This window comes from Mytilus galloprovincialis, chromosome 6 (assembly GCF_965363235.1).
Source record: "Mytilus galloprovincialis chromosome 6, xbMytGall1.hap1.1, whole genome shotgun sequence".
NCBI classification, from domain to species: Eukaryota; Metazoa; Mollusca; class Bivalvia; order Mytilida; family Mytilidae; genus Mytilus; species Mytilus galloprovincialis.
Window position 1 is genome coordinate 69,266,346 of NC_134843.1, and position 26,241 is coordinate 69,292,586.

General features: G+C 32.8%; 2 protein-coding genes and 1 pseudogene across 2 annotated transcripts; 2 read left to right on the top strand and 1 right to left on the bottom strand.

Moving 5' to 3' along the window:
• Positions 1 to 657: 657 nt before the first annotated feature.
• Positions 658 to 13,522, bottom strand: LOC143080181 (organic cation/carnitine transporter 2-like). Its single transcript, XM_076255911.1, has 9 exons — positions 13,418 to 13,522; positions 10,354 to 10,651; positions 8,656 to 9,077; positions 7,652 to 7,879; positions 5,937 to 6,071; positions 3,406 to 3,488; positions 2,414 to 2,531; positions 1,774 to 1,846; positions 658 to 898 (listed from the first exon to the last, which is right to left on the bottom strand). Exons 1-9 carry the CDS (start codon positions 13,420 to 13,422, stop codon positions 707 to 709), a joined length of 1,554 nt encoding a protein of 517 aa, XP_076112026.1. The 5' UTR covers positions 13,423 to 13,522; the 3' UTR covers positions 658 to 706.
• Positions 13,523 to 20,983: 7,461 nt separating this feature from the next.
• LOC143081012 (uncharacterized) lies at positions 20,984 to 24,255 on the top strand. The gene is made up of 5 exons (XM_076257246.1): positions 20,984 to 21,715; positions 21,934 to 22,092; positions 22,608 to 22,784; positions 23,536 to 23,737; positions 24,248 to 24,255. The coding sequence occupies exons 1-5, from the start codon at positions 21,548 to 21,550 to the stop codon at positions 24,253 to 24,255; spliced, it is 714 nt and encodes a 237-aa protein (XP_076113361.1). The 5' UTR covers positions 20,984 to 21,547.
• Positions 23,906 to 25,722, top strand: LOC143080182 (uncharacterized; annotated as a pseudogene).
• Positions 25,723 to 26,241: the final 519 nt, after the last annotated feature.

Here is a 26,241-nt window from a genome sequence, read left to right on the forward strand (position 1 = left end):
TACAAATAATGGCACAGAAGACACAACATATAAAACTAATTTAAAAGACTAAGCAACACGAACTGTTCATATTACACTAATAAAATACAAATAATCGTAAGCTTGTATTTTACTTTTAGTTATTTTGATGAGTGGAATTTCCTGATTACTTATATCTTGATGAATGACTGCCGTGTGCCTGATAAGCTTCTTATAAATTTCAAGGCTTATGTTTTATTTGTCTGTTGATATAAATGAAATGTTTTGCACGCTATTAATCTTAAGCGTTTTTATGATATTTTTCAACAAATGTATCTTGTTATATATCTGTTTTATCTTAAATGTAGATAAACCAGATTCTGATATACGTGAATGTCTCCATTTTTAAATTTATATTTTTTTCCGATCAATTTGAGTTTTGTGTTTTATTACAAAACAAATTATCATTTTGTTTTCACGTAACAAGTCAAAGTTCAACTTTTAAGTTTAAGTTTCGCTTAAAAAGTGTCCTCAATAAAAGAAAGCGTCGAAACTTTGTTCTCGTATATTTTATATTATCTTACTGACATTGATCTCAACATGAATAGTTATGATTTGATGCAGTAGACTTTATAAAAAAAGTTATCAAATTAAAAACCGGATATACAGAATCAAAGTGTTTTATCAAATGAAAATTCATTCATTGTACAATTACTTTAATAACATGAAACATGAATTTTAAATGAGATTAGCGTTCACTTAAAAAAAAGTCTTTAGATTTTTCCTCGTGTTTGTGTTCCTGATATTGTCTGTGTTTCTTGTCCTCGATCGTATCGCTCAGAGTTTTATTTCTTGTCTCTGGAATGCCAAGTAAACAGATGGCAGACAGGAACATAAGTGCTCCTACTAGAAAGTACATCAGCCCATCTATGTGCTGACTCTGCAAAGAAAAAATCAAAATGACATAATAGTACATTAAATTTATTTCGGAGGTTTTCAGCTTTTGTGACGTTATAAATGCTCGTTAAATTTGTGATTGATTATTTGCTTAAAACCTTTAACAAAATATTGGTAAGTCGGGAATCGATGGTGACTGTCTGAGTGTTAAATAGGATTGTTTACAAGGTAAATGAATATATTATTTGTGGTTTGTTCGAGACAAAAACTATCTCGGCTTCCAGTAGGTGATCGTCACGTTATTCAGCTCCCTGAAAACTATTAAAGGAATTAATAATATTATATTTTCAAACTGTTGTACTGTTTTAAATAAGTTATAACTTTCCTTTAGATTCGGTATTATTACGTAGACTTTTAACGAGTCTTGTCAAACAACATTTTTATCAAATAGTCTTTCGGAAATCTGATTTAAATATAATTGTAGCAACCACTTAATGTTTCAGAAAAGAAAACGAATAATACATGTATTCAGAGTTTCATTTTCATTTGGGCACCAATTCAGTCCCTTTTAAAGCGGACGTTTTTTTACCAATTGCGTAATGCAGATATACTCTAATTTCATTCAAATGAAAAAAATTTTTTTTTAACAATAACTTATCTAATCGGTATATTGCATTTAAATGATCAGAAATTCGCTTATATAAAGTTCAGACCACGGCCAAAAAGAAACCCATCATAAAAGACAAAAACAGTCCAGGTAATAAACAAATAGATAACTGTTATACAAGTCTTATACAACCGAATTTCGACTCAATACCACGACCGATAGAGAAACAGCAAGTAAATTAGAAAATGGAATATCCAAATTGAATATACGTATTTTTAATAAAAAAAAATTGAAACAATTGAGGAACCTACTAGATATACGATTTGTGGAGCCACCATGCTTCCTACTCGTGTTACTGAGTTTTGTATACCATAACCCATGTTCCTAAAAAGCAAATTGTTATAATAGTATTTGAAAATTCAGGAAAAAAATAATTTGAAAGGATTTACATTCAGCTGATAAAAAGATATTTCAATAGATATTGAAAATAACTGACAGTTCAATGATAATTACATTTTTTTTTATCGACTTCCAAACTGAAAATATGGTGTCATGATGTATAAAAAAACGTGTATAGTTACATTTGTACTTTATGGGAGAAACATGCCATACTTGATACAGAATCTTGTTTTACGTTTTTTTTCTCCGTAGAACTGATTTTACATTTCATATTGAAAAGTTTTTGCGCAGTTTTGTCGGTCATGGCGAATCAACGAGTGACTCTTACACTGCATCCGAGTTCACACTTATTTTCTGTTGTGTTCGTAAAACTTAATTTGTCTTGTCGTCCTGTGTAATATTCTGTTGATTGTTTGTCTTTTCGTTGTTTTTCTGTTCACCGCGATATTGTCTGCTTTCTTCGATCTCTTATTTTTTGTTTTGCGTTTTTATTATAAAATTAAGCTGTAAATGTGTGTTTGCTTGTTTCTATATACAATATAAGACATCTACCTAACTACTGTTGGAAACGATTCTGTCGTTAACAACATTAATGCACACCATCCTGCTGCTAAGAATAACTTTGTTGCCATGGCAAATCCGTTGATAAGTCCATCTTTCGCTGGTATATCTAAAAATAATATGAAAGACTTTTAAGAATTATTATACCGCATTTACATGTATGGTAATTTCCGAGTTTGGGATGCCTTAGATTTATGCAAGTGCATCGATTTCCAATATACTATTGTGTTATGACTTATCATTTGCAAAAGCTTATTAAGTTCATGCTGCTCAGTCTTTAGTTTCTATGTTATGTTTGGGTTTTTTTTTGTCATTTGTCGTTTTTTTTGCGTAATGGTATTGTCAGCATAAATACGAATATGCAGTATGAGTGTCAATGAGACAATTCTCCATTCAAGTCACAATGTGTAAAAAGTGAACAATTATAGGTCAAAGTACGTCCATTAACACGAATCCTTTGCTTTCTCCGAACAGCACGCTATAATACGAAATTGGAAAAAAAATATAAATCATAAAATAAACTGTTTTACAAGTGAATGCAGAAGCATAAAGAACACATTTAGTGACGAACAGGATCAGTGATGAACAAATACCTTCTCTATGTGCATGTATGTAACTGTGTTGTTGACTATGTCTAGTAAATATTTGGTAGTATGTTGCATTTGATAATGTTATAAAAAGAGTAAACGGAACGTAGTAATTACTAAAACAAGCTTAAAATATATACTGTCCTATACAATATCATTACTTTCATAACGTTGCACCAAATCATGATAGTATCATGTTGTCAGGAGGGACACGTGTAGGTCAAGTTTTAATTCTGTATTCTTGTTTTGTCGCTACTTTGTTACTACGCACCCTTTGTATTTATTCGTAATAGTAGAAAGGGTACAAGTACATCCAATTTTATTGTCAGAGATTCCATAATTCGATCATATGTCCAACAACAGCGACTTAAAAAATACGTTTATTCAATGTCTTACCAACCATTTGCACAACACCTACAACTGTTCCTGATACCGTTGCTAAGACTAGAAACATAAACGTCGTCCATTTTCTTCCCATGCTATAGAAAATTGAGGTATTATACGTTTTACAGTAGTGATACTTTTTTTAAAAAGGTAAAAAAAAACAAATTTTAAATATACTTCTGAAAAAATCTATGTAGAAACTGTCCAACGGTTAACTAATGGATACATGCTTGTGTATAATTTGGAGTTTAGTATGGCGTTCATTATCAATGAACTAGTATATTTGTGTAGGGGCTGAATAGCTGAAGGACACCTCCGGGTGCAGTAATTTGTCGCTGCATTGTAGACCTATTGGTGACCTTCTGCTGCTGTCTGTTCTATGGTCGGGTTGTTGTCTATTTAACACAAGTTATATTGATATTCTTCATTTGCATTGGAAAGACAGTTAAAGCAATTCATTATTACAGGAAAACCTTTTACTTGTCAGTCAATCTAAACAAAAATGCACTAGTTTGCGCCCTAACGTTCATTGTTGTACATGGAGCTTGGTATTCTCTTTACAATTGTACATAAAATCATGTCATCTAAAGAATTCCCTCAATTTGAATATTTTTTGGTAAATATAAGTGTTGCGTATGGTAAACCTGTTTTAAAATGACTACATCGGTATTTTGCAAATATGTTTGAGTATTAACATCTAATATATACCGTCAACATAGAGGGCAAACACCATAATTCCTTGTTTCAATAAATTGACTCTTTTATTTTTTAAATTATTCAGATAAAAGTTATTATAAAGAAGATCAACAGATATTATTTAGTCAAAGGTTAAAGTAAGTGTCTATTACAAAAGTGAATATTTAACGTGATTTCCTGAGGCCCCTCATGGGGGGGGGTCCTAGTAATCACATAATCACCATTTTTTTGCCAATATAATCACATAATCATTAAATATTTGCTTATCTTTAGTAATCAAATAATCATAAACTAAAAATACAGTCCTAGGTAATCAAATAATCATGAAATATTTTGCTTAATAATCAAATAATCATTAAAAAAACGGCCAAGTAATCACATAATCAAAAACCCCATGAGGGCCCTCTTTCCTGATAAGATCCTCATGTCTTCAAATATAATCGACTAGTAGGATCTTCCGTTTTAATATCAATAAAGGCATGACAGATCTGATATTTTCAGAAGGATATTTTTTTTTATATTTATCATGATTTGTTTTGAAAGATTTTGATTTTTGCTTTTAATTTCGTAATTATGTTTATACTGCCTAAAACATCTTCAATAAAATTCGGAAAAGATGTGCTGTACCGTAAGTCTAAGAGTGCATTTCTTTCTTACACAAACGTTACGATGCAAACGGCTAAGCGAGCACATATTTTTTATCATTTGTTTCTAACATACGTTTGCAAGGTTTACATATATTAAACTTTGACAAACTATGTACTCGCTAAAATGCGTCTACAGTTGTCGTTCATCGTTTGTTTGTACAAATGCTACATCTGTGCCGATAAACTCCAACCTTGATGTTTAGTAAAATTATAAGAAAACATTGGAACAATCAGCAAAAAGACAAACAATGCAGTGAAATCTTCATCACAGTGCCTATCATAGCGTATAAACGTAACAAAAATATAATTTTAGAATAACTTGCTAAATCAAGGCAATAGTTGGATGACTTTTGAAAAGGGACCCATGCTTGAACAGTATAAGCAAAAACAAAACCCGTTAGTAACACTGTTAGTAATAATCTTAATTATAGGCAACAAACTTTGAAATTCATGCATTGTACATATGAAATAGAAAAAAAACGGTGTCACATCTTGAGGTTTATACAGTTACGCATGTTGGTTGAATAAATCGCATTTAATTATTATTGAAAGTTCAAATAGGGTCAGTAAACACTGATGTATTTGTTTCTACTTTTGCAGCTTTAAGCAAACGATAGCAAACACCACACAACGTTTACAAAATTTTAGGGTGCATTTCTTTCTAACTTAAATTTTGTAAACGTTGTGTGCCGTTTGTTATGATGATCGCTACAAGAGTAAAAACAAATACATTCGTTTATTGACCCTGTTTGAACTTTCAAAATTGCATCCACATGTTGTTGGTAGACTTTTTACAAAGGTAGAAACAAATACATCGTTTAATCAGGTTGAAGTAAGAAACAAATGTAGCGTTTGTACTAACAAACGATGGACAACAAACTGAAGACGTTTTTTAGCGAGAGCATAGTTTGTCAAAGTTTATGTATGTTAGAAACAAATGCTCAAAACATGTGCGCGCTTAGCCGTTTGCATCGTTTGTGTTAGAAAGAAATTCACCCTAATTAGTTTAGAAGGAACAGCACTTTTAATGTCTCGAAAGAGATTTTGTTCCAAAGATTCGTCATATTAGAAATATCTCACATGAAACACTTTGCGAAACACTTTGAACTTTACTCAGAGAAATTTGTCCTGTGGTTTAAACTACTTTGAAATTCATTCATCTTGAAATTTATTGGTTTTTGTTCTTAATTTTCAACTTACCAATTATTTAAGAAATAAGTTATGACCTGTGATGGAATTTCCACAATACTAAGAAGAAACATGTTCAGATACAAACTTCCAGAAAGCTGCTGCACACCAAATGCTATCGCATAGTAACCATATCCAAATGATATCCTATATTAAAAAATAACATTTTGATTATTTGATAGAAATGATGCTGAATGTATCTAAGCTTTATTTTCTAATTGTTTTGTCTCGACTATTCTAAAAAAGATACACACTTATTATTAATGGAAAAGTTATTACTAATTAAACATTTTTAAAAATCACTTTTTTCAACTACAATGTAATAAATCCGTAACGAATAAAGGAATTAATCAATAGAAGCTTAATGTCTTACTAATATGCAAATAGACTAGTAACTAACAATGAACTCTAAGACTATTCTTTTTTACAATAGTTTTTGTTTAGGGCCAGCTAAAGCACGCCTCCGTGTGCGAGAGTTTCTCGCTGTATTGAAGACCCATTGGTGGCCTTCTGCTGTTGTCTGCATTTTGGTCGGGTTGTTGTCTCTTTGACATATTCCCCATTTCCATTCTCAAGTTTAGTCATGGAAGGGAGAACATCTATATGAATATCTATATGATTTTATCAACACAGCCATTTCAATCTAACTAAAAGGATTTCCATATGGCACTTATAAAAAAAAGTATAATACACGTCGAATTTGAAGGAATCTGGAAAGGAAATTTCAAATGGTTATATGTATCATCAAAGTTTGACATGACTTGTTATGGCTTTTAACGGCTTTTAAGAGTACTATACTAAAAGTCAGGCGAATGGTTAAAGTACACACAAAGTTGCAAATGTACGAAAAATAACTAATTCGACGAATACACGGTAAAATGTAGTTAACGATGAAGCTATCGATGTATATTCTACATTCAGTGTTGTCAGAGTTAAACTTTGTAATACTGACGCTGTAACACGTGGATTGAATTTATGCGCTAAATCTTTGGGTAGAAATGGTGTGTGCTTTAACGTATAGAAAAGGTACCATTATTTAATAAATCCTACGATAACTGAAAATAGTATTTTATATGCAATGTAGTCGGGGAAACTTTTATATATAGCAAAACTTTAATGTACATTTTAAAAAAGAAAAAGCATTCAGACAGTTAGACATCTGAACTTTAGCTTTTGCTCCCTTTGAATGCCTCATTGTAATTGAGATAAATAGTCCCTTGCTCTTAATTTTACCGTTCGAGTAGGTTTGTCTATCCCTGAGTTTTTTCTATTCTAAATCAAAGGTTTTTAGTACCTTCAAGTTACTAATTTCAACTCCGACTTTTTGGAAATAACACAATGCGGAGAAGTAACAGGACACACAGACAACAATCTACATTATACTTTAAGTAAAACAAGCGTCAACTGAAATTCGATTAATAGTACACAAATATGATTTTTTTTTTTACGAAATGACACATTGAAGACAATGCGACAACACTGTAAACCGAGTTCAATGACACTACATCTATAATAGTATGCTTACATTTTATTATTGAAAACACCTGTCCCTATGGAGTATGACCTCTCAGCCTATTCTGACATTCTAACCGTTTCCATTTTAACGAAAATCATAAGCAGCACGGTTATAAAATAACAACATAGAAATCCTTTATTATATATATAATGTCTTACCATTACTTCTCTGACTATAAACTAGTATATAAAATGTTGTATATACTACTAACCAAGAAACAGCTAAGAGTATGGTCTTTTTTAGGAAGTCAGGGTTACATAATATATCCAGATATGTATACTTTTTGTTGTTGTGAGATATTGAATTTTCTACTACCATTTCAAGTTTGGATGTGTCTGGTACTGGTGCATTGTTGATACGGGCTATTTTCCGGATAACTTCCTCAGCCTTTTCTATTTGATCATTTGCAACTAACCATCTAAAACTTTCTGGGATAAACCTAAATTAATGAAAGTTGTACCGTGACATTTGAAATTAAACACATCATTTTAAATAACATAAAATAAATCCCAAATGTTGTTCCTTAGTTGTCTATGTTATTATAATCAAATGTGCGTTCGACTAACATTATTTATTCAACATTTCGTATTATTTCACTTTAGAATTGATGCCATGCAAAGCCTTATTACAAATATATAAACAATAAAACGTACTAGACATGTTTCACATTGGCAGTATGCATGCAGCCCAGGAAGTATTTTATAAAGATTTCCAACTGAAAATTTGCAAATAAAGAATCATGACCATTTCTAAAGCACTGGCCTCTTTGGAACAATTGAGAGCGTAGACTTCACTAACTTTCCAATTGAGTGAGACATGAATAAAACGTCACCAGGAACAAACGCCAGCTGTCGCCTAGTTGTTTGCCATTGTTGGGTTGTTGTCTCATTGACATTTATATTACAACCAAATTGTTTTATAAACCAAAGTAATTTGAAACATATGGAAGCTATATTATAGCTAGAAAGCTAATAATGATAATAAAATTAGAGACTATTAAAGGTAAAACTGTTTTTTTCTCTCACGTCAAATGTAAACGAAATATAGTTTTTATATAAAATGTTTGACATTGTATCGTATTGTTGATTAGTGGATTTGATTATTTATTGGAGAAATACTGCGGCTCCGTGAGAATGACAGATTGCTCAATAGAAAAGAACTAATTGAATCCTGTTACTCAACACAGATCTCTTAATATATATATCACAAACATACCACCAGGTAAACAGAAACGGAGCAGTTACAGCAGCAGTGGCTATATGCAGATATTTCCAATCATGTATCAAGTAGGAAACTCCTCCAAAGGCTGCAGCCCAAATCGGCCATGCAGGGATCGCCATTATCATAGATCTATATTTCCGAGGCATGAATTCTGCCACAAAGACGAAGAACACTGACAAATAGAACCCACTTGCCAAACCAATTAAAAATCTAAAAGCGGCAAACATTTGCCAGTTCGATGAAAATGCTGCCACGAGATTAAACAATAACAAGAAAAACATGGATATAAAGTATGCAGGTTTCCTTCCAATGATATCAGCCACTTGTCCAGCTATTAAACCACCGACTAACAGTCCTCCCATCTGAATGGTGGTGAATGTCTGAGTTATCCAGTCTCGGTCGCATACTAAATTCCACTGCAAACAAATGTTATATTTACATTAGCTTTGTTATTTTGGTATCATGTAGAAATAGGGTTTTCTTAAAGGGTACAGTAAAACCTTAGAAGCGTTTGTTTAGTGTTTGTTTAGCGTTTGTTTAGCGTTTGTTTAAGCGTTTGTTTAGTGTTTGTTTAGCGTTTGTTTAAGCGTTTGTTTAGCGTTTGTTTAAGCGTTTGTTTAGCGTTTGTTAAAGCGTTTGTTTAGCCCCATTACTCTTTAACATTCGGGAGAACAACGTTAGTACTATATTTCAATCCAAATGTTCGTTCAGAATAACTGTGACTATTTGTAATCAAGCATGCACTAGAATAATAGAATGCGAATCAAATAATGCAATGTAAATAACGTATATATAAATATAATATGAAGCCAATACACGCAATGTTCATACCGTAAATATAAAAATAATATAAAGCTAAAGATATTATAAATGGTAACCAGTAAAAGTTCAAAACAATTATTATTAAGAACATATTTAGTTTTCAGAGATAATGTAGGGCATTTACATGTACATACCTATATATTACACCATAGAACAACAAATTGTCAATGAATAAGTTTCAGGAAAAATGTTAGTATGTATATCTATTACATATTATGTATGTCCTGCATCTCTCTTTATCTATTTAGCATACTTTCGAACCGGACATGTCAATGAATTCGTTATTTGTATTCTGATTATCTGCATTTTGTCTTTGGAAAAAATATTATTTACAGAAAAGAAAGAGACAACTATAACGGTTCGGACGTTTAAATAATTTTTATATTTTCAGGACTTATTTTTCTCTCAAGTATACTCTTGATATTTCCTGCCGGAGATGTGCAGATTGATTTAAACTATTGCCCACCATTTGGTAAGTATGAAGGGATATTTCCGGTATCCATCTGTGTACTGCTTTCCGCTAAGCACGCTGCATCAGGAGTAAGAACAAAGACTGGTCGGCTCGGAGTCAAAACAATGTGTCCGGGTACGATGACATATCTCCCTGCTGACTGTTACCTTGCGAACTAGCACGTTAAAATCCGACTGAGCATGTCGGTCTAGTACAAAGCAGAGTAGATCTTCATATTACATTCGTCTTGAATTTACTTATGTATTTGCCACTGGACGTTAAGCAGCCATCCGACATCATCAAGTACGAACGATAAACTGTGCTTACTTTCACTTTTTTTTGACATTTTTTTTTCAGACTTTAAATGATTGGCTTCTAAGCAGTGGAAACACATAAGAATGATGTCTAAAAGATAATACCTGATTTACAACTGTATGCATGGAGTCGTCGTAAACCTTTCTGATACACGCAAGGTCGCTGTAATTTTGTGGAGGATGACAAGTCTTTGATTCTATAGTTATATTTTGAAATATAGTCGTATCATTTCCCCACTGACATGACCAATCCGGTATAGCACCACCGAATGACATCATTAATGTTGTCCATGTTATTGAAATTTTCCCGCCAATTATACTGGCAATAAGAAGCCATTGAAAACGTCCGAGACCTCCACATTCCTCAAGTGTATTCTCCAAATAGTCACTTACTGAGGACATGCTGCAAGGGGAAAAATAAGAAGAAACCAAAATATACATTATCAAGATTTAACATATTATAACATGTATATTTAATATGCACCAAACTGATTCATGTTAAATCGTGTTAAAAAAAACTCGTTTTGCAAAAAAAATCCAAATCGAAATTAATTTGTTTAAAGTTGTCCAACATTCACCCTCAGGTCAACAGATATCAGTAAGACTTTCTAGAAAAATCAAAGGTTCATATGTTTGGCAATAAGTTTGAACTAAACACGTTCACATGAATTATCGTTCAAACTCATGATGAGAATCCAGTATAAGTAAGTAAGTATATCATTTATTATAGTGACATGTAGTATATATAAAAAGAATAGCACGAATTTTAGCCAATCTTTAAAGATAATATTAAACATACAGGTCTTACCTGAAACTGCAAAGCAAAAGAGTAAGACCCCTTTTTGGCCCCAAATATAGCAGTTTTAAAAAATTGTTAAAATGTAAACTGTTAGCTATTTTTTGGAAAGTAGAATATTAAGTAACTTCTGCTACATAAAAATGGACTGTTTTTGACAATACAATGCACATATCGGGTAATATAGCATCATAAAGTCATGCTTGATTACTGAAATCTTCACAGTTTTAGCATTTGTGTTAGATTTTAGTTGTATTTGATGAAAATACATAACATATATAAATGTTGAGATTGATCACCTATGCGGCCACTTTCACTTTTGCCAAAAATCATATGAAAGTGACCTATTATGTTATATTTGATAGATTTTTCATATTTAAGCTTGAATTTGAGATTCTTTGACGATAAAATTAGTTCAAATCTTTCACATAAGCTAATTGAATCGACTGAAGAAAAACTTAAATGTTTAAAAAGAATCCTAAATCTTTCATCAGATGAACCTGAAATTTGAGGCCAAAATCGGCCTTTACCGGAGCTACTCGTTTTGCCAAGGTCAATCACAATCTTTTTGGGAATTAACATGACTGCTAGGCGCTATTCTTGATTCTGAGAATCGGTTTTAAATTTGTATAAGTGCAATATATATAATAAAAATTATTACGATTTTCTTAGTGGTAAGGAATACATTTGTACCTGTTGCTAGTATGGCTTACTTTTTTTTACCACGGCATAAAAGTCGCTTTTGTACACAACTATTTTCTTCATTTTGTGGCGCTTAATATTTAGTATCATCTGATATTGATAAGAATTTTTTGGAAAATTTATTTGCCCCCTCCCCGAAGAATGTTAAATTATTGCCCCTAGTTAAAAAAAATATTGAACGGAAGGTCTGTTGTTGTTTGTTGTTACTTTTTCGACAAAATACATAGTTTTACATTCATTCCATAAGAAACGAACGATGTCTTCTGTTATGACTAAACTGCTATGCCGCCTCTTCATTAAACATAAGGAAAAATGTTAATTAGGGACAACGTATTAAATTTGGAATTTAATTCTTTTCAGAAGGTATACAACGAAGAAAGTCCCCATTTCCACTCTCAATTTTGATAGTAATGTATTTAGTAACTATGATATTCGTCGTTTAAACATCCAAGCAGTTATTATACAGATTTGTAGATTTCATCCTAATCCAACCATCACGGATAACGTTAGAATTTATAACTTTGAGATATAGATATACTATGTGAATTGAAGATAAAACCTTCAAACTGACGGTTCATAATTTTGTTTAGCATAACCAACTTTCATTCCAGAATCTTTTTTTTTTTTTTTACTGAACGTTGCATTTGTAAGAAATGCTAGTTTTCATATCATTTGAAATCACTACCGGGTTTCGAAGACGTATTCTGTTAAGACTGATATCTATTATCAATTGATTTTTGCTTATTTGCTTAGACTTCGTAGTGTGATTATGTATCTATCATGTAATTTATTCTACATTGGTATTATTTCAGTAGGTGTCTCTATATGAATTGGATTTTGTGTAAAACAGCATATTCACTGCCCTAAACGTCAAGCACTATTCTTGTAATGTAATATGGTAACATGTTTGATGTATAATTCGCCGTTTCAGAATCTAATGCATTATAGGTAATATTTTCAAAAGCATACTTCAAAACGCTATGATTGGTTTAATATGTACCAAGAATGGAAATTAAACCAATGACGTAACGTTATTTTCATTTTGGTGTACGAACAATGAGATTACCTAAACTCCTTTGCTTTAGCTTATGAAAGGCTAAAGTGAAGATTTTATATTAGATACATTATTTTCTGTTGGAAAATGGAATATTATAGAACAATCAGTGTCTTTTGTTTCGGTAAATATGTGACTTAATTGACCTTCATAAAAACTGATATTCACTTCGGTCGCCGGCCGTAGTATGATAATCGTCTTCTTAACTTTGTTGTTGATTTTTTTTCTAAATTCTTTATAAGAAATATTTTTTTCTGTCTATCTTTTCTTTTTTCTTCTTATAGATAAATCAACATAAACAATTAAAGATTCCCTGTTATTTTGGTCAAGGGTGTTGTGCTATATATGAACAACAAGGGTGATTGATTTTTTGTGTTTAAAGCCACTTAACACTACAGAGAGATAACTTTGTAAAAATCAGCTGAACATTTTAATTTGTTTTTTAATATTTTGTTAATAAAGGTTAAGGTAAATATTTTGTCAAATTTTATGAAAATTTAAACGAGCCAAATATTATATTATATATGTTTGAACTATTTCGATACAGACATAAATTATTTTGTTTTGTTATTTTTTTGTTTCTGTGCAAGTTCCTTTTTTTCAATAAATATCCTTACCTCATTTGATGAGAAGACACACGAGACAGTGTTCTTGCGTTCACGGTCGTTGAAGCTTTAAAGTATATGTATATAGGTATAAATGTAATTTGATAATTTCTACGTTGTGTAGTAAAGTAATGATAAACAATGATATGGGAGTACATTAGTCAAATATTTTTAAATTGATAAAGACTTGTGTTGACATATGTTGAATAGATAACACGTCTGACATGTGAAGGGCCCTGATCTCCTATTTATTTTTACATGCATCCCAAACATGTCAAAAACTGATATATGCAGTGTACTCATATGATTAGTACTTAATAATATTGATCCCATTTAGAAGTACAAACACCGTTCCGTATATCGGGTAAGTGGAAAGAGGATTATATTTAATGTGATTGTGACCTAAAAGTACGTTAGCCTATTAGGGTCACAATTTTTTTTCTCATAATTACGAGATAAGATTTTTATATATATGTAATTTTATCTCGTAATTACGAGATAGTTTTCTCGTAATTACGCGATTGTTATCTCGTAATTACGCGATAATTATCTCGTAATTACGAGATAAAAAAATTAACTCGTAATTACGCGATAATTATCTCGTAATGAGGAGATGAAAACTGATTATCTCGTTATTACGCAATAAATAAAAAAAATATTGTGACCTTAATAGGCTTTCGTATAAAAGACATGGACAATGAACTTTTTTATAAAAAAAAATATAAAATGAATAAAAAAATATACACATTTCCTTATACTCTCCTAGTTATCCAGAATAGAAGACATAGAACAACAATTGCACTTTCCCTATTTGCACGCGAATTTATGTCTTTTCAAGAAAAGACTGATACATTAACATAAATCGAAATCTACGTTGTATTAACAGTGGAAACTACGTCCTGGGGTTTGGGGTGAACACCAACAGTTTAGTATAATTAACAAATAGTGCAATTCATATCACTTCAGAACAAGTGGCAGATTAGTGACCGTCGTGAACCTCGAGAGAAGTAAATGGACCTCGACTCCTCCTCGGTCTTTAATTACATTGCTGGTGTACATATAATGTGTAGTATGAATCATCTTTAAAATAATAATTCTATTTATTACATTTACTTACATGAGACATCTACCAAACAAAGTTCAAATAGCGTGTGAATAAGCAGTTATAGGTCACCTTACATTTACTAGTTTAAACAATATAAAAAGTATTATTGAATATTCAGCTATAAAATGTCTCGAAAAGAAAATTAATTAACAGTTCAAGCGAAAAAAAAACCAAAGCAAATGGCCTAATCTATTACAATTCAATTTTCGAAAACCTATATTGCACGCACACATACATATGATGGAAAAGGCAAATGATATGATTTTGGCTTTAGGTGATTCCGTTGCCGATAGTGTCAGGATTCGTGCTGCGATTCGCTTGCCTTCAATGTTCAATGATAAACCTGGTATCGTGAAAATAAGTTTCAAAAACACTGATGAAAAAGTTAATGTTTTTCGAAATAAAATGAAACTGAGACAAACCGAGAATTATAAGAACGTGTTTATCAAGAGTAGTAAATCCCGAGTAGAGCGTCTCATCGAAATGAACGCGAGAGCAGTACTGAGGAACCTACCGGATGGACGTGCGTATAGAGTTAACGCCTCTGGACGGATCAAGAAACGCGATAATCAAACAGAACGAGGTGATGGTGAATAGGACGGTGCCCGACTTATTGAGTTTTAAAATTGGTCATTTGAATGTTGCTGGATGGACTAGAGAAAATTGTCAGTTAGGCCACACCAATTTGATTTATAGTTCTTTGGATTTTCCCGCTCCTGTTTTTGAGAAATAAAGTTTTCAACAAAAAAAAAACTACCGCTTCCGTATTTTTTTGGTCCGCATGCTGCTCCGAAATTAGTCTTGCCTTGAATTTTTTTTTCTCACTGACGCTTTTTTTATGCATATAATCAAATTTGGGTTCAAACGCACGTGTGATCAATCAATAAAAAGTGAAAGGAAATATAAAAATTCGTAAGGGTTCCGCGGAACCCAGTGTCTCGCCTACTTTTGCTGTTAATCGCAGACTCAACAAAATGAGGAAAAACATCAATAAAAATTTCCCTCTCGATACTGTCTTTTGATTGAAAGAAGCTTCCAAGTTTGGTAAAAAATCCAGGATAGTTTATGAATCTAATAAATGTTGTATAAACTTTAACTGCAGACTGTATGTAATGTTAACTGGAAGAAAAACTAAGTCCATTGATAAGTAAAATACGGAAAAAGTGAATTTTTTTTTTTACAAAATTTACTTCTGAATAATATCTTATGATCAGAAACAAGCTTCTGTCTAAGTTTGGTAGAAATCCAGGATAGTTTAAGAACATTATAAAAATTTTAAAAACTTAAACCACAGAGTGAATGTTTTGTTTCTGGCAAAAAAACTAAGTCCATTTATAAGTAAAATACGGAAAAGTGGAAATTTATTTTTACAAAATTTTCTTCTTGATACTATCTTATGATTATAAACAAGCTTCTGTCCAAGTTTGGTACAAATCAAGGATAGTTTATGAAAGTTATTAAACTTTTAAAAACTTTAACCACAGAGTGAATGTAATGTTTCCTCGCAGAAAAACTAAGTCCATTTATAAGTAAAATACGGAAAAGTGGAAATTTATTTTTACAAAATATTCTTCTTGATACTATCTTATGATCATAAACAAGCTTCTGTCCAAGTTTGGTACAAATCAAGGATAGTTTATGAAAGTTATTAAAATTTTCAAAACTTTAACCACAGAGTGAATGTAATGTTTCGTCGCAGAAAAACAAAGTCCATTTATAAGTAAAATACGGAAAAAATGGAATTTTATTTTTACAAAATTTACTTCTGGATACTTTCTTATGATCATAAACAAGCTTCTGTCCAAGTTTGGTAGAAATTCAGTATAGTTTAAGAAAGTTATTAAAATTTCAAAAACTTTAACCACAGAGTGAATATTTGTGGACGCCGCCGCCGACGACGACGACGACGGAATGTAGGATCGCTTAGTCTCGCTTTTTCGACTAAAGTCGAAGGCTCGACAAAAATCAAAATGTCAAGCCATAGTTGTTGTGGTTTCGGCATTGAGCCGAGGACAGGCAATCATTGAACAAACGGCTATCCGTTTTCGTCATCATTTACATTCGAAGATATCTTTTATGAAGCCAAAAGGGTAATAAAGTCTGTCAATATTTCGTTTGATCATATCAAACGCATGCAAATTCGACAACAGCCGTCGGCATCACCTATCATAGTCTGAGATTACTCTGACGTCTAACGGCTGGTTTGCCAGACAAGCTGGGGCTGGGGCTTATCTGGCAAAACAGACGTTGGACGTCAGAGTACTTTCGGACTACCCTTTTCAATGTTGGCACTGACATGGATATTTCTGTGTTGGGAGAGTTAAACTGTAAATCTGTAAATTTGTGAATTTTTAAAATAGATAGAAGAAACCCTCCGAACAATAATTTAAATGAATTACCAACAGGTCCCCCTAAAAATGTGTTTGCAGTGTTAATGAAAAAAAACAATAGAACTTCTTAAAACCCTAAACCAAAATCGTGTGAACAGGGCAAGGAGAAATTGATAGGCCCAGAGAAACAGTTGTGTGACCTTATTGACCTGGCTAGTACTATAGAGTGTGGGTGATCTTCAGATGCTTTAGAATCAATAACAATTGTGCAGAATAAACTTTAAAATGCTTTGTGGTATATACAAATGTAGACTACATCCATAAAAGAATTTATTCATTCCCAGAGTGCATCTTACAATTCACAGTAGTAGGTAGTTTTGATGAGAACACATATCCTTCTGTCAGTTGTCTTTTAGTTTCCAAGCACAGCTCTTAATATAACAATAAGGAAATGTGGTTAATTGCCAATAAGACAACTACAAAATGTGTCCACCAAAATTCAAAAGAAGTAGATGTAAGCAATTATAGGCAACCAAACATTCTTCAACCATAAGATAATCCCATGTTTTGTTTGTGGCCTTTCCAGAATTATTTGTATGGGGGAGGAAGGCAACTGTATTAAAATTTTATTGGTGGTGGGTATTTAAGAAAAATTGCTTGAACATTTAAAAGAAATATCCAATTTAAAATGTATGCATGGGGGGTCAAATAAAAAGTGCCTTCTTTTCCTCCCCCATACATTTATTTTTGGAAAAGCCCTTAGTAGAATTTATTTAAACCTTAGACATTGTCAAAAAAGGCTGTTCACCAAAAAATTACAAACTGAAAGTATCAATTTAATAATTGTCATGTGTTTTGCATGCTCTTTACATTTGTGAAGGTCATTGGTATTGCCATTTCTAAGTCACATGTAAGAGGTTTTTTTCAAATATTTGCTGCTGCAAGGTGAAAGAGTCTACAGTTGTTCAGTGGCGGATCCAGAAATTTTCATAAGTGGGGGCCCACTGACTGACCTAAGAGGGGGCCCGCTTCAGTCACGCTTCAGTGATTCCCTATATAAGCAACCAATTTTTTTCCCAAAAAGGGGGGGCCCGGGCCCCCTGGGCCCCCCTCTAAATCCGCCTCTGTTGTTTGCTTAGAGTCAGAATAATGTTTTCAAATGGGATAATAAGCCTTATGCATAAAAAAATCAGTGCTTTTCCTTCTTATTTTGTTTGATAAACCTAGCTTGTAACGCTTAAAAAAAAAATATCGCTCGCTCCTCTTCCCCGTGAAAAACTCATTTTCAAGAATTTTTTAAAAACAAAAAAAAAATCGCTCGCTCGCCCCATGTTTTTAGAGCAAATATCCGAAGAACTCTTTATCAAATTGGTGTGGCCTTAAGGTCAACCATTTTAAAAAGCATTGAATGTGACATAACCGCAAATAGTGAGACACATTTAGCAGGTCAAGATGAAATAAATGTATTAGGGTATACGTGGCTTGGTTTTAACAGAACACATATTCATCGTAATGCGCCAAAAGCGTCAGGTGGGGTTGGTATATTGCTTATTAATTGGTTATTGAAATACTTTAACGTATCTGTAATCGATAAAACTTTCGAGGGAATCCTTGGTGTCAAATTCGAATACTCGTCAAAAGACTCGGAATTTTTACTGTATTCATGTTCGCGATGCTCAGAGTTTCTTAGCGCATCTTTTATCTCAAATCTATATGCACTCTGATTGTGAAAATATTCTACTAGTCGGTGATTTTAACGCTAGGATCGGTTTCTTGTCAGAAACTTTAAGCCAAATAGATAATATCCCGAAAAGGATTGCAATAGACAATACTATTAATCAGCATGGACATGAATTCATAGATTTTCTAAACGAGGCAAATTGTTGTGTTTTAAAAGGTAGATTCGCCGAAAATGATAACTACACTTCCATTTCTCGCAAGAGAAAAGCTGTTTGTGTTCCGCATGATTCTCTCAGTAATTATGATAACTTTAAAGTTCTCCCAATACAGAGTATTGTTGACATTCATAATCTGCCATAGACAATATTATAATTGATCAGATAGAGCGAATTAGAGAGACCCAAGAAAATATTGACATGATATACAGTGATTTGTGCAATGTGATTGTCGCTGAAATGGACGAAAACATACCGAAAGCTATTTCAAGTACATCGACAAAAACGCTTTAGGCATAATAAACCGTATTGGAACGATACATTAGCTACAGCATGGAAAACTATGCATACGAAGGAGAAAGAATTTCTCAAGTGTACTGGTAATAGATATACAAAAACGGCACTAAGAAAGGATTACGCGGATACACGTGACACATTTGATAGATTGCTAAGAAAAGCGGAACGTGAATATAGAAGTGCGAAAGCTTCGGACTTTGATTCAATATCTGTTAATAATCCGAACGAGTTTTGGGAGAAAATAAGTAGACTTGGACCTAAGAGGGATACATCTATTCCAATGGAAATAATTGACGATAACGGGAATTCTGTACGAAAAGAAGCTGATATTCTTGAAAAATAGCGAACAGATTTTTTCAACTTGTATCATGGTGGAAATAGTGAACAGTTTGACAGCGATCATTATAATCGATCAAAAGTGCATAAAATTTTATTAGAACAAAATATGAATGACCCTTATATGAACCAAATGAATTCATTAACGGTAACATTACATGTGAAGAAATCAGTGATATAGTGATGCACGCTAAGAACAAATATGCCTGTGGTCATGATTAAATACTTTATATTGTTTTGAAGAAACCCGTAATAATATAAAGTATTTAATCATGACCACAGGCATAATCTTTTCCAGTAGATTTTCGATACCAGCACTATTCCGTCGATCTGGCGAAAGTTGATTATGTGTCCTAGTATTTTGAAAGACTATAATACAGACGCTAGAGATCCTATGAATTATCGAGGGGTCAGTCTGCTGTCATGTATCAGTAAATTATACAGAAATTTAGTTAATAAGCGGACCGTGAACTATTTAGAGAACAACGACAAACTAGTTGACGAACAAAACGGATTTAAGAGAAACCGCTCGTGTGTGGACCATATCTTTACATTGATTAGTGCAATTCGAAACGACGATATACTTTTTGTAGCATTCATTGACCTTAAAAAATGCTTCGATTTTGTTGACAGAGAAATGAAGCTTTATAAGCTGTTAGTTAATGATATAGATGGTAAAATTTACAACTCTATAAAGAGCATTTACAACAGTTCCGAATCTTGTGTTAAACTAAATGGAAAGTTAACTGACTGGTTCCCCTGTACAACCGGTATAAAACCAGGAGACAATTTATCGCCAACATTATTTTCAATTTTCTTAAATGACCTAATAACCTCATTGGCCAATTAACTTAGGCGGAAGTCCATGTGATTCTGTCTCATTTGTTTAATATCCACTGAAGAGAGCGGACCGTGTCCTGACTGCTCAGGCCAAGTTGGCAACATACTTCATAGGAAAGGTATATATTTTTATTTTAAATGGCAAGAGGCCATATGATATAAGAATGACAAGAGGTCATGTAATTTGAGAATAGCAATAGACATAATACATTTTTAAATGGGCAAGAGGCCATGAGATATGATACTGGAAAAATGGCCAGGGCCAAGGAGATGGTTTGATTTAGGGAGCTACCATTTGATTTTTATGGGGGGGGGGGGGCTAGGATGAAAATTTTTGTCCTGCTTTTTTTTTTAGTTGTAATCTCTGTCCTGCCTTTTTATTTTTTACTCTATTCGGTCCTGCCTTTTTTTTTACTAGTTTATCCTGACTTTTTTTTACACAAATTGTCATCCTGCCTTTTTTTTTAACAAGTTTCTCATCCTGCCTTTTTTTTTACTCAAAACTCCTGTCCTGCCTATTTTTTTCAAATTTCATCCTAGCCCCCCCATAAAAATCAAATGGTAGCTCCCTTATTTGGAGATGGTAATATTTATTTTTTGATAAAGCAAGAGGTTTTGAGATATAATTGAAGAATAATGAAAGGGTTATAAGGTATAATTTGAAAAAATAACCAGGGCCACTTTTTTTTTTACTCAAAACTCCTGTCCTGCCTATTTTTTTCAAATTTCATCCTAGCCCCCCCATAAAAATCAAATGGTAGCTCCCTTATTTGGAGATGGTAATATTTATTTTTTGATAAAGCAAGAGGTTTTGAGATATAATTGAAGAATAATGACAAGGGTTATAAGGTATAATTTGAAAAAATAACCAGGGCCAAGGAGATATAATAAATTTTAGATTGGCCGGAAAGTCCGACACCACGAGGTCGAGTGCGAAATAAATTATATCTATAGGACCAATGTTTTTTTTTTTTTTTTTTAACATTTGTATTGTATTTATATTCTAAACTGGTTGATAAGATATGTTCATTTCATAGTTTCTCAAAAATTTAATGAGGTATAAAGATTTTCAACAATCCCGTCGTGGCGAAAGGTGCGCTCGACACGTGTTATCATAGATTTTATAAGATTTGATTTATATAATCAAATGATAGACACTTTTAAAAATGTTGTTTGTTTCTTTAAGATTATAATGATAAATAACATTTGCCTATGTTCGTTTATTATGTGTGGTACTTCAGATAGTTTTTAAAAAATGCCAAAAGGGGATTTCCCTCAACAGGTGCGCAAGGTCATTTGATGTCTAGACTAGTGTGTAGAGTTGTGTATTTATTTTCAGATGGTTTTACCCACGTGTTTGAAACGGAGGCACTCATTAAAAGGGGTACGGTTAGTGGCAGCTATTAAGAGAATAAGAGGAGGACAACCACAGGGCTTAAAGGAGTTTGCCCGTTTTCAAAAGGACAACAAATTGGATAATTTATCCATGGATGATCTGAGGCAACAGGTTTGTAGTACTATTAATCATTTCATTGTTTGACTTGATTTAATTGCTACTATTTTAAAACCATTTATAGACAATCATATGCAAGTCAAGTGTTTTGTAATACATTATAAATAAACCAGTTTTATTTAAATTTAGCAAGGTTACTAGTACAAGAAGTAAAACAAAAGCTCTGTTGAGTTTTATTTGTCATTTTTTTTTTGTTTTAAATTATTGATCAGGTTCTGGATTTAACTGGTGCAGAACTACAAGATTTACTTCAATTTGCCAATAAAGATAATACAGTTGAAGAAGCCAGGTGGGCCACACATTGTTTGATACTGTATGCAAATGAATATGGGCAACCTAGTGGACAAGATTTAACCCAGTCACAAGATCAAGTAAGTAATTTCTAGTCCTGCACTTTGAATGTAATGTCTTGGCTGGCAGATAAAATTAAATCTATTGAATTTTATATATACAATTCTGCACATTGACTAGGATGACAAGCTTAGAAGACAAATCAATGATCGCACTAGAGAATTTCTAAAATTGTATGCCAATGAGATAATAACCTAAGAAGTAATTGGACAATTGCCATCATTTATGGTCTTTGTGTGGCCTTCACTTATGAGCAACAAATTGTACCACATAACGAGCATATAAAAATATAAAATTGTCTTGTTGGTTAATACATAATTACTTGTCTTACTGTGACGTAATCCATACTGGTTGAATCCAAGTATATGTTTATTCATATTTATAAATGAAAATATTGACAATACTGTGGTAATTTACATAGAATTTTGATATTAATAGTGATTCACTGGCATTGACTGGTGTTATGTAATGTGTGTTAATAATGATACCGGTTTTGTTTCTGTTTTTAAGACCGATTTTGTTTTCTGTTTTTAAGACTCCCACTACTAGTGCTAATCCTGTCAATGTGCAGATGAGTGGTGACATTGTGCAGAGTAGTGGTGACAACAACAACAATGGGACAAATAAAAGGAAGAGGGACGATTTGGAAGACAGGATTGCTAACTTAGAGAATACTACAAAAGAAGAAGTTGTTAAGAACTTAAAGGAGAAGGTGAGGACACTTTGTCTGCAAGATAATCCTAGTGATTCACTCATATTACTTACTCTGGAGGAACTTGCTAAAGCTGCAAGACGGGTTAATCATGATGATGCCGATACCTTTGAAGAGTTAACACGTCAGGCAAACCGACATCAATTAAAATTAGATATCTCTTCTTTGTGTTTGTCCGTACTGGGTGGTAAGGTTGCGGATGCAATCACAAAAGCTGTGTCGAAGTGTTTAAAGGAAAAGCAACCTGAAAAGGATACTACTCCAAAACCTGAAGATTCGCCATTGCATAATTTATACCCGCCATACCAGGCTCCTTGTATGTATCCATACAATGCTATGCCTTACTTGCAACCGCCATATCCAGGTGGCTTTAATAATAATTATAGGGGTAGACCCCGAAATTCTGGAAATTTTGGAAATTCTTGAATACGTCAGAGAGGTGCTTGTCTGTTTTGCGAGAGTACAAGTCATCAGATAAGAGACTGTGACAAAATGAAGGCTGCAAAGGGAAAATAATGTTTTTCGTATATTTGTATGTTCAATTAATTGGAGAATTTTAATTTATTGTGAAATATTTTGTTTTTTATTTTATTTTATTTTTCTCTATTTGAAATGTCTTCATTTACAATTCAAGGGTCACTGATACCCTAGTGGTTCTACATGTTCCACGTGGATTGTAGGTGAAGGGTTTCTCCTTAAAGTGCTCTTATGTTGGTTCTTGGATATAGAGAGAGTTTTATTTTCTCTTCAGAATAGTAATACATTGGGAAGTTTAAATTCATTCAACATTCATGTTCCAGAATGGGAAATGGAAAGTGGTTTTAATCCCGAAAAGGTACAAGTACGCCAAGAACCAGCATGGGTAACACTTGGAGGTGAAACTCCTTCACTCACAACACACGTTCCTTCGGCTGAAGAAGTTCTGAATGGTGCATGTGGTGTTCATTTTGATAGTGGGACTTTTCCTTTGCGTGATCCTGATCTTTTTCTAAGCGGTCAGATTCATCACCATTTGTCTAACTGGAAAGATATTCTAGTAGGGACAGATGATAAAGATATACTAAAATGGCTTATAAATGGGGTTGATGCTACAGATTTTTTCAGATACTTTTAAAGGAAATTTTAAGGGTCGTTTCTATGATTCGGATATCCCTCCAAATCAATATTTTCAAAATTCAAAAATTTGTAAGCAACATGTTGATTTTATTTCAAAAGAATTATGCGAGAAAATTGCTATGGGTTCAGTTAAGCTGTTGGGAGCAGTTGGTGAATGTTTTTGTATAATTTTAATGTACCAGTGTTGCTAATCTTTTTATTTATGAAAAATATGTATATTGTTATTGGGTAATGCATGTGCATTGTATTTCTTTTGAGGTTATAAGTCCTATTAAGATATTTTCAATTTTTAATTGTTAAATTTTTTGTCATTGACCTAAAAATGGACCTTATATTTGTCATTGCAGATAAATAGTGACATTGATTTGGAAAAAATTGAGGGAAGAATGGACGAGTTAGATAAACGAATAACTTGTTCATCAGGTCACAAGAGGAAGAAAAGTTTTCAAGGTTCTTTTCTCCAATTTCTCCAAGATTTAGATTGCAAACATTTGTCAGTTTGTACACCTGATGATATTCGAAGATTTTTAATTTGGAAGGATTTTTCTGGAAAAACTACTATTCACGGTGTTCATTGCAAACATTTAGGCCAAAAGGGGGAGTTTGACTGTTTTTGTCCAAAACGACTGGCTTCCGGTACAGTTGAAGGGGTGATTAATTAATTGGTTAATATATTTGATGATAATGGCTTTGGGAGATATTGGGACATTTTTTCTAAGTCTGGTAACCCTGCTTGTGCCCCCATAGTAAAAGAATATCTTAAACTAATCAGGGAAGAACAAGCCAGTGCACATGTATTGCCAAAACAAGCTAAGCCTATATTTTTATCAAAAATTAAGGCAATGTGTTCATACATTGATAGGGAAATTAAAAGCCCTGGTCTATCATTACGGGAGAGGTATATTCTGTATAGAGATAGAGCTTGGATGAAACTACAATTTTTTGCAGGTGATAGGGCTAGTGACCTTTCTTTAGTTGTTGCTCAGGAGGTAAAAGTATTAAATGATAATAGTGGCTTGGTTTTTCAACATACGTTTGGAAAGACACTCCGAGGTGATAAGGGAAAGAGTAATACTTTTGTTATTAAAAAGTGTGATGACTTGTCTATTTGTCCTGTACAAGGTCTGCTTGATTATGTTAATTTTTGCCAAGTCAGTACAGTTGATATGTCAGTAGGTTATTTGTTCAGAATAGTTTCTGAAAAAGGCAGAGTGTTGGATAAGGCTGTCAATTACTCTGTCATGTATGAGAGATTGCGTTATTACTTATCACTGTTGGGAATTTATGAAGGAGAAACCCCCCATAGCTTTCGATCAGGTTGTGCAGTTACCATGGCTTTATCAGGGGCAGCTGAAAATGTAGACCAGGCAATGAAACATATTGGTTGGTTTGGCAGAACAAGTGCCGAGTACTATAGTAGAATTCATACATTAGTTGATGCAGGCAGTATTGCATTGAGATTATCTCAAGTTGCAAATGGGTCTGAAAATATTGAAACTGTAATTTAAAGAACAAGCTGACTATTCTAGTTTAGTTCATGTTTTTAACAAAGAGTAAAAGTAATCTTAATTGTGATCTAGCCCTAAGATTGAGGAAGTTTAATGAAGTATTTGCACCATATTCATTGTACTTGCATTGGTAATTAAAATGTTTTCATCGTAACTATCATTTTGATAAGTTTTATTTGAATAATTGAAATTGCACAAGTTATTATTGTTAAATTTATAAAATACCCATGCATACATTTTGTGAATCTAAGAGCAATGTATAATTATGTTATCTGTACAACACTTGTTATGTAATAAATAATATTAAGAAAGAAGATATGTTTTATTTTGAGTTTTGGGAAGAGGCATTATACTGTATTTGAGATTTTGGGTTTCATCTTCAGGAAGTCTGTAGAGTTTCTGCTACCCATAACTTAATGGAACTGTAGCAAGAAGATATTGGACACTGAGGATATGGTCATAACCTCATTGGCCAATTAACTTAGGCGGAAGTCCATGTGATTCTGTCTCATTTGTTTAATATCCACTCAATGAGGAGGCAAACGTTTGACAGAATAGGCAACGTTTGTACTGTAATGTATGTTTATAGCCTGCAAGTGAAGTTATTTTAATCCCACCTCATCCCACCCATTGTCTGTTTATAGTCGTGTGGTACCAAAATGTGATATACAGGATTGTATGTGAAATGTTGAGTTATTTTTGTTTTTAATTTATTCAATGCAGAGGCACCACAAGTCCTTCTAGTCTTTGATGTTTATTGTCCATCATAATAGGAGTTGAACAATAGACATGATAGAAATCATGACACCTAATTGCTAATTTCATGACATAGA

What these genes read in the sequence shown, in the direction of transcription:
- LOC143080181 (XM_076255911.1), bottom strand. An exon ending in CCGTTTCTGTTTACCTGGTG is followed by an intron (nt 7,880 to 8,655) that starts GTATGTTTGTGA and finishes TCATTAATTTAG; the next exon opens with GTTTATCCCAGAAAGTTTTA. An exon ending in CTCCACAAATCGTATATCTA is followed by an intron (nt 899 to 1,773) that starts GTAGGTTCCTCA and finishes TTTTCTTTGCAG; the next exon opens with AGTCAGCACATAGATGGGCT.
- LOC143081012 (XM_076257246.1), top strand. Translation starts at nt 21,548, where the DNA reads ATGGTTTTACCCACGTGTTTGAAACGGAGGCACTCATTAAAAGGGGTA. An exon ending in TAACCCAGTCACAAGATCAA is followed by an intron (nt 22,093 to 22,607) that starts GTAAGTAATTTC and finishes TCTGTTTTTAAG; the next exon opens with ACTCCCACTACTAGTGCTAA. An exon ending in TTAAGAACTTAAAGGAGAAG is followed by an intron (nt 22,785 to 23,535) that starts GTGAGGACACTT and finishes TTTTCTCTTCAG; the next exon opens with AATAGTAATACATTGGGAAG.